The sequence below is a fragment of the Triticum dicoccoides genome, chromosome 4A, assembly GCF_002162155.2.
Source record: "Triticum dicoccoides isolate Atlit2015 ecotype Zavitan chromosome 4A, WEW_v2.0, whole genome shotgun sequence".
Lineage (NCBI taxonomy): Eukaryota > Viridiplantae > Streptophyta > Magnoliopsida > Poales > Poaceae > Triticum > Triticum dicoccoides.
The window spans coordinates 136867422-136883926 of record NC_041386.1 but is presented as its reverse complement, the minus strand read 5'-3'; the positions used below and the strand labels follow the sequence as shown (position 1 = coordinate 136883926).

The 16505-nt window shown below is 48.7% G+C and overlaps 2 protein-coding genes across 2 annotated transcripts; both read right to left on the bottom strand.

Annotated features, from left to right (window-relative positions):
* Positions 1-3009: 3009 nt before the first annotated feature.
* Positions 3010-4679, bottom strand: LOC119283455. Its single transcript, XM_037563004.1, has 2 exons — positions 3896-4679; positions 3010-3375 (listed from the first exon to the last, which is right to left on the bottom strand). Exons 1-2 carry the CDS (start codon positions 4677-4679, stop codon positions 3359-3361), a joined length of 801 nt encoding a protein of 266 aa, XP_037418901.1. The 3' UTR covers positions 3010-3358.
* A 400-nt stretch (positions 4680-5079) lies between these two features.
* Positions 5080-6266, bottom strand: LOC119288773 (trihelix transcription factor ASIL1-like). Its single transcript, XM_037568316.1, has 2 exons — positions 5385-6266; positions 5080-5277 (listed from the first exon to the last, which is right to left on the bottom strand). The coding sequence occupies exon 1, from the start codon at positions 6085-6087 to the stop codon at positions 5392-5394; it is 696 nt and encodes a 231-aa protein (XP_037424213.1). The 5' UTR covers positions 6088-6266; the 3' UTR covers positions 5080-5277; positions 5385-5391.
* Between the last annotated feature and the right edge of the window lie 10239 nt (positions 6267-16505).

Sequence of the window (16505 nt, the reverse complement as noted above, 5' to 3'; positions counted from 1 at the left end):
CTGTAACTAACGGGCGAAGAACCATTCGTTAAAATGAATGTACGGACGAACGTCCGCTAAACAGGAAAACCGGAAAAAAAATCGGCGATCCGAAAAAAACGAATCTAGCGTTTTCTAAAAAAACCGAATGGTTCAAAAAAAACCGGCGGCTCGGATTCCAGTGCGGTACCTCCGGCGAGGGGCTCCGGCGAGGCGGGGCTGCGGGGCGGCGGCTTGCGGGGCGGCGGCGGCAAGCGGCGGCGGTGGCTGCGGGCAGCGGGTTTGGCGGCGGTGGTGGTGTGGTGCTGGGGCTCGGGGGGGTGCGTATATAAAGGGCGGGGCGGCGACTTGGAGGAGGGGGCAAGGCGCGGCGGAGGCGGAGTCTGACTCGGACTCCGGTCCGAGCGGCGGCGGTGGCGGCCTGGCTCGGCTGGGCCTTAGGCCCAGTCGGGCGCGAGAACCCTTTTTTTTAAATAATTTCGCCGACGGAAATAAAATCATAGAAAAAAAATAAAAATCTAAAAATGCCAAAATAAGTTTTCACCGTCTAAATAAAATATTTAGAACGAGATGAATATTTTCTTGGCCCTAAAATGCAATTTTGAAAAACGTGCAATTTTTCTAATGCAAACAAAATTACAATAAAAATCCAAATAAAACAAATATTTGATTTTAATATTTTTCCTCCAATATTTCAATTATGTTGGAGAAGTCATATTATTTCCTCTCATATATTTTAATATGAAATATTTTCGAAGAAAAAAATAAAACCATGGAAATCCCCAACTCTCTCCGAGGGTCCTTGAGTTGCTTAGGATTTTGAGGAACGCAAGACGAAATGCAAATAAAATATGATATGCAAGAATGATCTATGTATAACATTCCAAATTAAAAATTTGGGATGTTACAATTTCACCTGCGAAAAGCAACCAATGCGGTACCGGCAGCTCCGGAACTTTTTCGGTTTCTATCCCGAAAAATTCACAAAAGTTTTCAGAATAATTCTGGCACCCTCCAAGAATTATCAGGCGTGTCCCGAAACCAATTTGACTTAATGATATACCCCGAAACAACTTTTCGGTTTTACGAAACTATTTCGGTATTCTCTCTTGGCGGAACTTTTCCGCTGTCCGGAACTTTTTCGGTGATTTTCTCTCAGACACCCTGTCTAGTATTCAGCAGATAGATGATTCTTAAGCGTGTGACCCTATAGGTTCAGTGAAGCATATACATGGCCGGAGCACTTTTCGATCAATGATCAACATCGGAGCCGTGGACAACCATATTGACCCCTATACCCACACGAATGAATATTCGAGTGAACCTCCAGTTGTCGTGTGCTATTCCTGTTGCTTCACGATATGTTACAGATACCTGGGGTGAGATTTACTTGCATCCCCGTGGATCAACAACTTGTCCACTATGCTAGTTACCTCGTTACCGGTTTTGTTCTCTTTTCTCGTTTCCGTGTTCCGGCATCCCTGTGATCAAATCACACTGTGTCTGGTCAGACGATGATGGATACCGTAACACTGAGAGGGCCCGAGAATATCTCTCCATCGTTGGAGGAGCAAATCCCAATCTTGAGCTATCAAGTTACTTGACACACACTTCCATGAACCCGTAAGCCGCCGTAATAGCCACCCATTTACGGATGACGTTTAACAAACGCCAAAGTTCATGAAGCAAGTATGAAGAAACTCGATACTCTCATGGTCTAAGGAATTATGCAAACATTAACCATCTCTGTGTTATTAACCATAAACTTGTGACGAATGTATCTCATAGCATAACATCAATTTGGGTCGATTCAACACAAGTGTTCTCCTAACATTGTGCCCTCAAAGAGAGAGAAGAGAGGGACCATGCATGTGTTGGTCAATTGCATGTCCAGACTCGAGCAAAGCTCCCTTACTTTTTTCTCCAAAATACCAGAATTTGAACGTCCGTACAGCTTCGCGGACTGATACAGGTCCCAATTGAATTACAAAAGTGAACAAATGTGTCCGGACATATACCAGCGTTTTACAGATCTCCCTTGAAGATGCCCTTAGGGCCATGGGTGCGCGGCGGGACCTGATCCTTTCCGATGAGAGGGCTTCGTTTTTAGATATTTCTTTGAGTTTTTGTTGGGTTTTGTGTCTTCAAGAAGGCGAGAGGCGGCGGCTCTCTGAAGATGGTTCTCCCCGCCTGGCCCTCGTTTCAGTTGTGCGTCTAACATTGCCGGTGGACATGTGGAGGTGTGTCTGTGGTGTATTTGTCTTTGATGGATCTATTCGAATCTGGTCGTCTTTCGTCTATATTCGTGTGTTTTCAGATTGGATCCTTTCAATCTACGCTACTCTTATTCGTCTATATTCGTGTGTTTTCAGATTGGATCCTTTCAATCTACGCTACTCTTTATTGACGGCTGTTGTTGTTCTGATGCGCTGCGCCTTCGATTCGCTTAAATGCTCGTAGTCGTCACTAGGTGGTCTACGGATTTGGATGTGATTTTTATTATTTCTGGTTTTTATTGTACTACCATGATTGAAGATAAGTAGATCGAAAGTTTTTTTCGCGAAAGAAAAAAACACAAGTTTATGTACTATATAGCTAACATCTGCCAATGATTACCCGAAACTTGGAAGTTTTAAAGGTTTTATCTCAAATCAGAGAAATTCTCCACATATTATTTTTAGGAATATATATCAAAAGCACCCACCAAATGGCAAAAGGCATAAAAACAATTTCAAATGGCCCAGTAACAAAGTGCAAGAGCTTCTACACATCAAAAGAAAAGGTGCCAGAGCTTCTGAAACATTCAAATTATTGGCCCAAATCATTCCCGTTTCCAGCTTGCTGCCGTGCATTTTCCAGGTTAAGAGAGGCGAGGAACTTTTGCTCGCTTACCTGACAAAGATTTATCAATTATACTACAGCAATGTGCGAGGAAAGGCACACACGCACAAAGCCGCACAAGATTGCACACACCAGCAGCAAGCAAACACATAACAGAAGCACGGCAGCCTTCTGGAACTCATATAAGTATCCTACCCAAAACATCATATTTACCGATAATGTTTCACAGCCGAACAGCTGGAAACACGAGGTGATTACAGCAGTAAATTACCGTGTGCCCACATGACTGGCCGAGTCGCAAAGAACAGAACGATGCATTCAGGCAGTCGAGTCCCTCGTCCTGCACCGCTGTAAAACCCGCAATCATTGAACTAAAGAAAGTCTCATCATGTGCTATCCTATATCTGGCTAAGCTTTTCCTGTAACCTAAACCCATGTAACTTTTGGTAAGGGCATCATCACGTCAGTTGGCTTCTCCACGCTGCAATGATCTCCTGAAAAGATGATCTGGAATCCGGAGGGCTCTACCATGCCCAGTCTACTGTACTTGTTCCTCTGTCAAAAAGCACAAGACAGACAAAATGTCAGAGAAGTGTGAATCCTGACCAGATGATTCCTAATTGTTCAAAGCAACATAATCATGTACTACATGATGAACAGGTTAATACTACACGTAATACTTGTTAACAGTACTTATTCAGTGCTCATCTCTCTAAAATCTTGCAGTTGGTGTTCTACTGGAGATGGAACAGACTACAGAGCATAAGCAGAAAGCAGCCTTGCACTGTCGCACATGAGTAGTCTGATTAGAAATAATAGCATCGCATCTTAACATTATCTTATGATGAATGAATAACTCGAGGCTAATTTGAGGCTGGATCACACTGTTTTCTAGCAATAATGAATGTCTCACCAAATTTAATGATCTCATTGCTCATGATTATGCATAAGATGGTGCTCTCAGTCTCAGGAATTGCAGATTTGCAGGCATGTTGCGTCCAAATTCAAACGCCAATCAACAATCATTAACCATAGACAATGAGCAGATGGGCTCAGGCAACGAGAGAAAGCTCACCGACTAGGCCGCCGCTGGCTGCGGCGGCGACAGAGGTGTGTGTATCGGCGGAGGTGGAGATGGCGGCGGAGGTGGCTGGGGTTTGTGTATCGTCGGAGGTGGAGATGGCGACGTCGGCGAGAACCCGCATGCGCTCGATCTCTAGGCCCCGCATGGCCTCCAGCCGCGTCGCCTCCATCTGCTTGGCCGCCTCAACCCGCTCGTACGTCCCCGCCAGCCTATCCAGAGCAGCCGCAACCTCCGTGCAGGCCGCCCCTCCGTTCCCGTGGTGATGCTCCGCGGAGGAGCTCGGCGGCGACAGCGAGACGGCCGTCCTCCGCCGCTTGGGCACCGGCGGCCAGTCGCGGTACAGGGGAGAGCGGTTGTGGTCGGTCTCCACCTCGTCGTCGTCCTGGCGGTCCTCCCGCTGGACCTTGGGCGCGAGGCGGTGCGGGACGGAGGGGGCCTGGCGGAGGAGCTTGGCGAGGCGGCGGAGGGAGCCGGAGAGCGGCGGCGGCGACGAGGGCCTGGAGCGGTCGGCCCGGAGGCGCTTCTTGAGGTAGTCCATGCGGTTCTTGCACTGGTCGACGGTGCGCGGCGCGCGGCCGTCGGCGGCGCGGCGGGCGGTGACGGCGGCGGCGCAGGCGCGCCAGTCGGAGGTGCGGAGGGGGCCGCCGCCGGCGCGGAGGTGGCGCGGGCCCCAGGCCTCGAGCAGCGCGGCCGTCTCGCCGTCGCTCCAGGGCTCCGGGGTCCACGCGGGCGGGGCCGGCGCGGGGCGGCGGCGGCGGTGCGCGATGGCGGACATCGGCGCTGGCTTCGGGAGGGAGGGAGGCGTGGCGTGGGTGTGCGCGCCTGCCGTCTGAGCCTGAGGGATCAATGCGAGCGACGGGGGTGCCCCTCGGGGTCGGACCCCGGAGGCCCTGCGCTGCGCCTTATATAGGCGCGTCTCGCGGTGGTGCCGTACCTGCGTCGGCGACTCCTACCGTCCTACGCAGCCCATAGCGGTGCGTCGCAGCCTCGCAGGGAAGGGGAGAGGAGGGGGGAGGTTTGGTCCAACCCAACCGTGCCTCTTGTGTGTGCTGCGCCTTGATTTCAAACAAAGCCTCTCCTGGTTAGGATTAGGAATTTTGGGGATCCATCTTCCCTTCCCTTCCCTTCCCTTGCATTGCCAACTCTCAGCTTCCTTCATGATTCAACTCGATCCAGACACAAACACTGGATTATAATCCTACTACTGATTCAAAACTACTAGCTACGGTACATGGTAAGTGCGGAGTACAACCACAAATGCAGTAAGTAAAACTAGATGTAAAACAAGATACAGTGAAGCACAAACACTACTACTCCTACTCTACTGGATTTTCAGCCTAAACGCATCAGCCTGCAGACCAAATCCCCTGTCCCTGCGCACACAAAATACAGTAGAAACCAGACGTAAGATGAAGAAAAAAACTGTATTGTCGCTGACAGGACTGGGAATGGGACAGAGATCATTTAGTTTTTGGATTACCATGATGTTAGTTGCCGTGGACTTGTTCCTCATTCTCCGCCTTCACTTTCTTGCGCTCCAGCTTCACGTCCTCCGTCTCCTCCTCCTCCTTCATCTTCATCATGAGCATCTCCTTCATGAACTTGAGCCTCTCCATCTCCACGCGCTCGTGCACCTCCGCCAGCCTCGTCATCTCCGCCACCAGCTTCGTCACGCTCACCCCCGCCGCCGAACCCCCAACCAACTCACACCCGCAGCCGACCACCTCCTCCTCCTTCACGGTCGCCGGCGTCTTTGCCAGGATGTCCCGTAGGCTCGAAAACTGGCGCTTCGCCGGGACCTTGGTCGTGCCGACCGATCCACTCGCCCCCTCCACCTTCTTTTTCTCCTTCTTCACGGACGCCTCCGGCTTCTTGGCGCCGAAGCCCGGAGGCCCGCCGCTGGGGTCGGCCAGGAACGCCCGGAGGTGAGCAAAGTGGCGCCACGCCGACGTCGGCTGCTCCTTGGCGGCCTCCTCCGTGTACCGAGCCTTGAGTGCAGAGATGCGCCTCTTGCAGCCGGCGGGGTTGCGGCTGAAGTCGAGCCCGGCGGCGGCGTGGTGTGCGTCGACGGCTCTGCACACGGAGTCCCACTCCTCCATGCTGAGGGAGCCTCGGTTGCGGCCGAGGTACAGCGGGCCCCAAGCGTCGACGAGAACAGACGTCTCCTCGTCGCTCCAATGCATGTCGGACGAACGGCCGGCCGGCGTGGGACTGGGAACTGGACTGAGAGTCTGAGAGTGCGGGGTGGTTGCGATCGATTTGAGCTACTTTGCTCTTATAAAGCAGCGGCGTACTGAACCAGCTGCGTACTCAACGACAGTAAATAAGTAAATTGATGAGGAGGTTTCGGTGGTGGTTGCGCTTGACGGCTTGAGCAGGGAGATGGTTCGCGTTGTGGCAGTGAAGTGCCTTATAAAGCGGTGCGTACTGATTACTGAACCAACTGCGGCCACACTCAACTACTGACGTACGTAGATTTATGGGACAAGATTCTACTACATAAAAAAGGCAGTTGGCTTTCCGACATGTGAGTACTGCATTTGGGGCGTGTTTTTTTACTTTAGAAATCTCGCATGCTTTATTTATTAAAAAAAATTGTCATAGATACAAGGTTTGGGTCATGGGGTGTGTTTTGTTGACCGCATGCAGTCCAACCAAGCCCACGCGGGATGTATGCAGTCTGTTTAATTGCCTGGGCTGCATGTGGTTTGTGGCCCGCGCGGACCTTAAAGCAGGCCGCAGCCTGGCCCGGCGGAAACTGCTGAATCGGCAGTTTCTCGCGAGCCTGGCTCGGCGCGGCTACGCGTGCGAGGCAGTTGCACGTCTCAGGCAGAGCGGGAGACGGAGGGGACGTCTCATAACTCGCCCCCCACTTTCCTGTCACCGCCCTAGTCGCATTGTTCCCACCACTCCCTCTCTTCCTCACAGCCCCTCTGTCCTGAAATTGTCACGGCAGATGTCCTCGTGAAAGGACTTAATCGCGGAGCCATCGCTACGGGTTAGCTTGAAAGGGGTTAAACCGGACAAGGGGACACGGGAGTTTATACTAGCTCGGCCCCTTCGATGAAGGTAAAAGCCTACGTCTAGTTGTGATTGGTATTGTTAGGGTTTCGAAGGCCAGGGAGCGAATCCGCTTTGTCTGGCTCTCGAGTTGTTGTTTTTTCTTTGAACCGCCACAGGGTCACCCTTTATATACTCAGGAGGACCCCGGCCGGTCTACAGAGTCCCGAGGCTGGCTCATACAAGTGTCCGCCTCGGTCTCCTCTTTCCTATCTTATAATATTAGTTTATACAATCATGGCGATTTACTACCATGGGCCCTAAATCGCCCGCGGGCTCTGGGCCTCTAAGCCTTATCCGTAAAGCGCCATCTTCTGGGTTTCCTTGGGCTTCAGCATAGGTGAGGGTGAACCGGCCCCTCCTGGACGGTTTACCCTTAATGGTTATATCCTCAACATTAGGCCCCAGATTGATTTGAACCTGTTCATGTCAATCTTCAATCTTTAGAAAAAACTACTTGACTTTCTGACAATTCTCGTAAACCGTCATATTGTCTTCTCCCTGTGAACTTTCGTGAACCGCCATGACGTTATCTTCTGACACCGCAGTAAATCATTGTGACGTCATCCCTGTATAAAAAGATTTATGAAGATTCCTTTCTCTTTAATTAATTCCCGAAGATCGAGGCGACAGCTACATCCTTTTTTGCCGCTCCCGACTCCTCAATTTTCGCGCCTGCTATTTTATTCCACTTCCCTTATAAATAAGACCGGGGCGCCTTCCATTTCCCCCCTTTCCTATTCACATCGTCTTCCTCCTCGCGACCCGAAGACCTCAAGCATCGCCGCCGCCGCCGTCGTCGATCTTCCAGTCTGCACCAACAAGGCCGCTGCATCACCCTGTTCATACCAGATCTCTTAAGATACTCCACCGCTGTGTGTCTCTGGTAAATACTCCTTCCCTTTACTTGTTAAATCTGCATTAGGGTTTCGAAGTTTCTTCGGTGTTCATCAGTGTTCATCAGCACTTCCTCTGTTTTTCCTTTAGCATCGTACTGAATCTAGCTAGGCCTGATAGTTTCCCCTTGCGGCTGGATCTGTAGCTTTAATCTACTGTACTACAGCATCTTACTGTTCCTGTATAAATCCTTATCTGAACCTTCTCTGTTTTGTTTAATACCATTGTAAAGCTCAGAAAAATTTGTCTTTTGAACAACGGTAGATCCAAAATTATATCACCATCTTATGAAACTTGTTTCCGCAACACTTGACAAATTTTCAGATCGGGTTCTGCTTCCAATGGGCGGTTTATCCTTTAGTATTGATAATCCGTCGTATGTCATTAGCCCTCTCTTAAACCGCCATCTAGACTTTGAACAGCAATGCCTGGTTCACTTCATACGTATACCTTGAATTGTCGGTTTAACATTTGACAAACACATATGAACCGACAATCGTAAACTGTCCATTTTCCTTTTACAGACTTTGTAAGATGACGAAGCAATTTGCTGCTTGCAACTGGGTTCCATCTCGGATCACAGAAACGCAAATCAATGAATATGTCACCACATGCGCTTTAGCTTCAAAAAATGTCCTCCATTGGCGAGTTCTTGGCCCTGAGTGCCCTCCTGAGCCTCAAGATGGAGAAGTGATTGTGTTCATGCAACATTTAGCTTGAGGTTTCAGTCCTCCCGGATCAAAAAATTTCCGGGATGTTCTTGCCAGGTTCCAACTTCATCCTCAAGATATTGGACCAAATTCTGTGTCCAACATATGCGACTTCCAAGTATTCTGCGAGGTTTACCTGCAAGAAGAACCAACTGTCGACCTCTTTAGATCTCTTTCACTTAAACCGTCGGACTGAATTTTCTGACAGACCCAATACTGAACTTGGCGGTGTGTCAATCCAAAAGAGGAAAGAGGTTGAATTTCCTCACGCCAAACTTCACAGCCATCCAAAAGACTGGAACCAAACCTGGTTCTACTGTCAAAATACTGCCCCTGCTGAAGAGAATCCTTTACCGGGCTACCGTCCGCACCGGCTCAGCAATAATCACCCTTTACCTCAGAGATTGTCTGCCAAAGACCGACAAGCCTATGCACCTCAACTCGCCAAACTCCGGGCTTTCCTTGCCAACGGTTTAACTGGTGTTGATCTCGTCCGCTGTTGGATTTCATGGTGCATTCTACCTTTAAGCCGCCGGCCCGGACTGATGTTTGAATATACCGGCAATACCAATGATCCACAACGGTTTAATGAAATAGAACTGACTGACGATGAAGTCACTGAAGATGTAAAGAAAATACTTGACGAACCGCTCACCGTATGTACTCAAATTGGTCTGCGTCCTTTTTATGCCTCCAACAAACCGCCAGCGGTAAAGACTTTAACCTTGTACTTTTCCTGATCCTTCTCCGCTTTGACACTACTATAATAACCCTTTGTGCAATCTCATAGGCCAGTAGCTCCTTCTGGAAAAGGAAATCTCAAGACAAAGCGGCTAAGGCTCCTCGTGTTAAGACCAAGGTCATCAAGAGAGCTGCCAAAAAGAAAACTGCTGAGTCTTCGGAACCGCCAGAGGATGTCGGTGACTCGGTTGAAGAGGTAAAGTTTGACTCCCTTGACTTCTATTCATATATTTTACTGATAATGATTACTCCCAGGATGATGCGAAGGCCAGCCATGCAGATCATGTTGAGGTAATTTGTCTTTCTGACTCAGAACTTGTGTCGGTTCAACGATTTCGCCGTGCAGTTCGGAAAATGAAATGCTCTCACCCTGTTGCTCATTTGGATCAAAAACTTTCTTTGAAGACACAGCAAACCGAAGGGCGTCGCACAACCCGGCACAGTGGTGAACAGGTCACTTCTTCCGATTTACCTCATACACCAAACCGGAAACGTCGTCCAGAGGTTGCTTGTTCTCCTGAAAAACATTATCTTTTGAAAGGTTTCTTCCGATGCCCTCTCAATCCATCTGATTCAAACTATCAGGCATCTTCTAATTCGTCTGGCGGTTCATCAACCACTCAGCTGCCTCCACTGAAAACCGTCCCTGGGTAAGCATGCAGTCCTCCCTTCTCCTTCATAATTCGGTTAATCATGCTAATCCTTGTTTTAATATTAGTACTAAAGCTCGTCTGAGTAAGAAGGCCAAGACCAGTGCCCCTACCGGCGAAGTTGAACCGGAGAAAGCTCCTGAAAATCCTGATAAAAATCTTGATAATCTCATGGATGATTCTGTCCCGCCAGAGCCAACTAACAACGCTGATCCGCCGGAAGCTGATCCGGCCACACATGAGGACACCTCAAGTCCACACGCTATACCTGCAAGTCCGGTTGCTGATCCACTGAGGTCAACTGCTAATCCGCCAAACCCAGCCAAAGATGATGACGTTATTGTTACTGGCACTGCTTATACCGCTCCGGGCGATCCAGTTATCTTGGCAAAACATACCGCCAAGGATGAGTTTACTTCTATGGGCAAGAGGAAGATGGAAGCTGACTTGTCAAAATATGCTAATCTTTCTGCCCAGGATCTTCATTTCGGATTCTTGAACCGGCTTTATACAAGCCGAGATAATGAGGCTGACTTGGTAAATCTGATGAAGGAACGCTATGAGGTAAACATTTTCATCCTTATCTTTGTATTTGTACTGCCTTGTATCTTGTAGCCCCCAAGGGCCGGTTTAGCTTGTAAAGACAAACTGGGACTTTTGAATTTCCAAACTGCACATTGTTGACTTTTAAGTTTTTTGAACAAATACACATTAGCCCCCAAGTGCCAGGATTGAAACTTGTATGAATTCTCGGGACTTTGAATAAGAAGTAAGAAAGAAGCAATCCGCATTAGCCCCTAAGTGCCAGGATTGAAACTTGTATGAATCCTCGGGACTTTGAATAAGAAGTAAGAAAGAAACAATCCGCATTAGCCCCCAAGTGCCAAGTGTAGAACCAGTTGTATGCTTGGGACTTTTGATAAAATATTGATATGCTCCTCTGATTGTGGCAGACTGACATAAACCATCAACGGACGCAGATTGCTGATCTTCAAGAGAGTATCAAATCTCATCAAAAAGAATCTTCTAAAGCCAAAGATGAACTTCGAGCCGCTTTAACTTCCATAGAACAACTGAAGGAAGAATTCAAGACTGAACGTGCCAATTGGGACACTGAGAAGGGTACATTGCTGAAACGGGCTGAAGACGCCGAATCTGCTCTTAAACCGGTGGCAGAAGAGCTTTCTGGGTTGAAGCGTCAAGTGAACGCCATGACCTCCGCAGTATTTGGTAAGTACTCCTAGCAAGGCATCTGAAATATCCATCTTGTAAGGTGCCGGTTGAAATATGAAATTCTTAAACCGTTGCAGGTAGCCGCATTACTCATCTGGGCTCAGATGTACGGATGAAGCTGAAAGCAGCATATACTCTGCTTGAACAACTATACGCCGGTGCTCAACGGGTTATCTGCGCATCATCCTATGACAATCCAGCCCCAACACTGATCAAGGATACTCTGGCAAGGCTATCCATGGCACCAGCGCAGATAGAAGAGGTAAAGCGATCTGCTGCCAGGGCTGGCGCTTTGTTGGCACTTACCCGAGCCAAAGCGTGGATAGCTGACTTGGATCCGATTGACCTTGCCAAAGGCTTTCCAAGAACACAAGAAAACGGGGCAGATTTTGATGATGAAGCCCTTAAAAGAGTGACAAGGGAAATGCGTCCTCTGGCGAGTCAGCTGGCAGTAGATGCTAACTCGACTATTCACTGGTCTTATTATGATGCCAACAACAAACGGGTTAACACTGTCATCCCGGAGGCGCAAAATCTTATTCCGGGAATCCGTAAGCACACTTATGCCCCTGACATTGATCCGTCAGAACTTATCAGTGAAGAAGCTATCTTTCAGGCCTTAACTCGGATTGACTGGACCACCACAAACTTCCAGCCGCTAGGTGGGGAGGAGGAGGCTGATCCGACGCCAGATGACCCATCAACTTCGCATCAACATGATAATGAGACTTGATCCGGCAATCAGAGTGATGCTCCATAAACCTTGTTCTACTGGAAACACCATACTTTGGGCCTTCAAGCGCCTTGTAATAGGCTAGTGAAAATATTTTAATCCGTTGCCATCGTGCACTGGGATACACTTTGCGTTGATTCGTCATGATAATTTTGGTATTGGCTTATGTATTTTTACAATATTATGCAATCCCTGTGTCTGCATAAGGAAAATCTGTCCAGGCGGTTTACCACCGGACGGGTCAAAATACCCAACACAACTTGGTAAGCAACTATGGTTGCAGCAATAATAAATCATACCTATGATACAAAACATTGCTGTTGGTTTACCAATTGTGATTTGAAGATGGGTGAAAACCCAACTTCCACCATGCCATGCTGGTATATATATGATATAGAACCGGGTTGTGACGAACACCGGCCGATTGCTGGAGACAAGGTGTCAAAGCCAGACCGGTTTTGAAGGATGCCGGGTTACCTTTAATTGTATGCTTTAACAGAAGATCTGTAAGCCATACCGGGTTAAAAACACCGGTTTAACATAAACCTTACGAAAAACAAAACTTGGCAAGAAGCAAACAAAAACCATGGTCAAGGCTTTTAAAGGGCTGCCAGGCCTAAATCGAGGCTTTTCATGGGCTGCCAGGCCACTAAGTTAAACCATTTTGACGAAGCCTTTTAAGATGGCCCTCCAACTAACCAATCATCGTTTTAACTTTGACAAGTTCAGGTCTCAATGAGAGTAACTGTCAAACGTTTGACGGGTCATGCCATGATTACCTTGATAGGAGTGGCTTACTTGATGAATGCAGGTTAACCCGGGGTTTTAGGTGAATACACCAGGCTTCCAAACCGTGGGTCGATACCCAGCTACAAGGGTCCTTTCAAACTCTTTGGTATTTGACACAAAGAGCCCCCAAGTAACTTTGTGAGCTGTGCTCAATGGGTGCCTATGTTTGAGTCGTGCTTTACGCAATCAAACTCTCTTTGGCCCCTTGGGTGTGAAGCTCCCAAGCTAGATGGTGGCATGGTAGCCGGGCTAATAGGTAGTACTTCACTTTATTAGCTAAAGCCCCCAAGTTAACAGATATTTAAAGAAAAAATGGCGGAGACCCTGCTTGATAGCAAGGATGCCGGTTTATTATATTGATCATAATATATACATTGTTGAAATATGTACATACGAAAAGCCTGTGGCTTCAAGTGTAATAAGGCCGTAGGAGAGCTATGTTCCATGGCCACCGGGTCTCCTCCTCAGAGCTACGTGAGTCTTCTCAAACGTCAATGAGGTAGTATGATCCGTTGTGCAGATTTTTGCTGACCACAAAGGGCCCTTCCCAAGGTGGGGATAATTTGTGCATATCAGTCTGGTCTTGAATGAGCCGAAGTACCAAATCGCCTTCTTGAAAGGTTCTTGTCTTAACCCGGCGGCTGTGATAACGCCGCAGGTCTTGTTGATAAACCGCCGACCGAGCCAAAGCCATGTCTCGTTTCTCATCTAACAGGTCCAGCGCCTCTTGGCGTGCTTGCTCGTTGTCCGCTTCAACATAATTCGCAACCCGGGGCGAGTCGTGACGAATATCACTTGCGAGGACAGCCTCAGCCCCATAGACCAGGAAAAAAGGTGTATATCCCGTAGATTGGTTTGGGGTGGTATTTATACTCCATAACACAGATGGTAGTTCTTCCACCCAACAACCCGGCGTCCGCTTCAAAGGGACCATAAGCCGAGGCTTGATACCCTTCAGGATTTCTTGATTCACCCTCTCAGCTTGACCATTAGACTGGGGGTGAACCACGGACGCTACATCAAGCCGGATGTGCTCTTATTGGCAAAACTCCTCCATATCACCTTTAGAAAGGTTCGTACCATTATCTATGATGATGCTATGTGGAAAGCCGAAACGGAAAATAATCTTTTTGAGAAATTGAACCGCCGTGGCTGCATCACATTTACTGATGGGCTCCGCTTCAACCCATTTGGTGAACTTGTCAACCGCCACCAACAGGTGGATCTTCTTGTCCTTGGAGCGCTTAAAGGGTCCAACCATATCAAGCCCCCAAGTAGCAAACGGCCAAGTGATGGGAATCATGCGTAACTCTTGAGCCGGAACATGAGCTTGACGTGAAAATTTCTGACAAGCGTCACACCACTTTACCAAGTCTTCCGCATCAGAATGAGCTGTCAACCAGTAGAACCCGTGTCGGAAAGCTTTAGCAACCAAGGACTTTGAACCGGCATGGTGACCGCAATCCCCTTCATGGATTTCACATAGAATCTCTTGTCCTTCTTCAGGAGAAACACAACGTTGGAATACGCCTGAAACGCTAGAACGGTGTAACTCGCCATTGTGAACAACCATAGACTTGGACCGCCGGACTATCTGTCTGGCGAAAAGTTCGTCTTCTGGTAATTCGCCCCGGTTCAGATTGCCAAATATGGAACCGTCCAATCCGGAGTGGCATGTAAATTGGCTACCAACTAGGCCTCCGGATCAGGAACAGCTAAATCCTCCTCTGTAGGCAACTTTACAGATGGGTTATGCAAGATATCTAGAAAATTATTGGGTGGTACCGGCTTACGCTGAGATCCTAGCCGGCTTAGAGCATCTGCTGCCTCATTCTTGCACCGGTCGATGTGTTCCACTTGATAACCCTTAAAGTGACCTGCTACAATATCCACCTCGCACCTATAAGCCGCCATGAGTGGGTCCTTAGAATCCCAAGTACCAGAAACTTGCTGAGCCACCAGATCAGAATCTCCAAAGCATCGAACCCGGCTTAACTTCATTTCCTTAGATACACGAAGGCCATGGAGTAAGGCCTCGTACTCCGCTGCATTGTTAGTACAAGAAAACATTAAGCGGAGAACATAACAAATCTTATCTCCTCGAGGGAAGGTGAGGACAACCCCAGCCCCCAAGCCTTCCAACTGCCTGGACCCATCAAAGTGAATGGTCCAGTATGTATTATCCGGTTTGTCCTCTAGTGCCTGTAACTCAGTCCAATCATTGATGAAGTCAACAAGCGCCTGAGATTTGATGGTTGTTCGGGGCGTATACTTCAAACCATGGGGACCAAGCTCAATCGCCCACTTCGCAACCCGGCCAGTTGCTTCTCTATTCTGGATTATATCGCCCAAGGGGGCAGAACTAACCACTGTGATAGGATGGCCTTGAAAGTATTGCTTGAGTTTCCTACTTGCCATAAAAACTCCATACACTAGCTTCTGCCAATGCAGATATCTTTGCTTTGATTCGATCAGTACCTCACTGATATAATAAACTGGTCATTGAACCGGATATTCTTTTCCAGCCTCCTTACGCTCAACCACAATCGCCACACTGACCGCTCGGGCATTGGCAGCCACGTACAACAATAGAGGCTCATTATCAACTGGAGCAATGAGGACTAGCGGTTCAGCCAGCTGTGTTGGGTTTCGTAGTAATTTCAAAAAATTTCCTACGCGCACACAGGATCATGTAATGCATAGCAACGAGAGGAGAGTGTTGTCTACGTACCCAACGCAGACCGACTGCGGAAGCGATGACACGACATAGAGGAAGTAGTCGTACGTCTTCACGATCCAACCGATCAAGCACCGAAACTACGGCACCTCCGAGTTCGAGCACACGTTCAGCTCGATGACGATCCCCGGACTCCGATCCAGCAAAGTGTCGGGGAAGAGTTTCGTCAGCACGACGGCGTGGTGACGATCTTGATGAACTACAGCAGCAGGGCTTCGCCTAAAATCCGCTACAGTATTATCGAGGAATATGGTGGCAGGGGGCACCGCACACGGCTAAGGAATCGATCACGTGGATCAACTTGTGTCAACTTGTGTGTTTAGAGGTGCCCCTGCCTCCGTATATAAAGGAGCCAAGGGGGGAGGGGGCGCCGGCCAAGAGGGAGAGGCGCAGGAGGAGTCCTACTCCTACCGGGAGTAGGACTCCCCCCCCAATCCTATTCCAACTAGGATTCCCAAGGGGGAAAGAGGGAGAGGGGTGGCCGGCCACCTCTCCTAGTCCTAATAGGACTAGGGGAAGGGGGGAGGCGCGCAGCCCCCTTGGGCTGCCCCTTTCTCCTTTCCACTAAGGCCCATGATGGCCCATATGGCTCCCGGGGGGTTCCGGTAACCTCTCGGTAACCCGGTAAAATCCCGATTTCACCCGGAACACTTCCGATGTCCAAACATAGACTTCCAATATATCAATCTTTATGTCTCGACCATTTCGAGACTCCTCGTCATGTCCGTGATCACATCCGGGACTCCGAACAACCTTCGGTACATCAAAATGCATAAACTCATAATATAACTGTCATCGTAACCTTAAGCGTGCGGACCCTACGGGTTCGAGAACAATGTAGACATGACCGAGACACGTCTCTGGTCAATAACCAATAGCGGGACCTGGATGCCCATATTGGCTCCTACATATTCTACGAAGATCTTTATCGGTCAGACCGCATAACAACATACGTTGTTCCCTTTGTCATCGGTATGTTACTTGCCCGAGATTCGATCGTCGGTATCCAATACCTAGTTCAATCTCGTTACCGGCAAGTCTCTTTACTCGT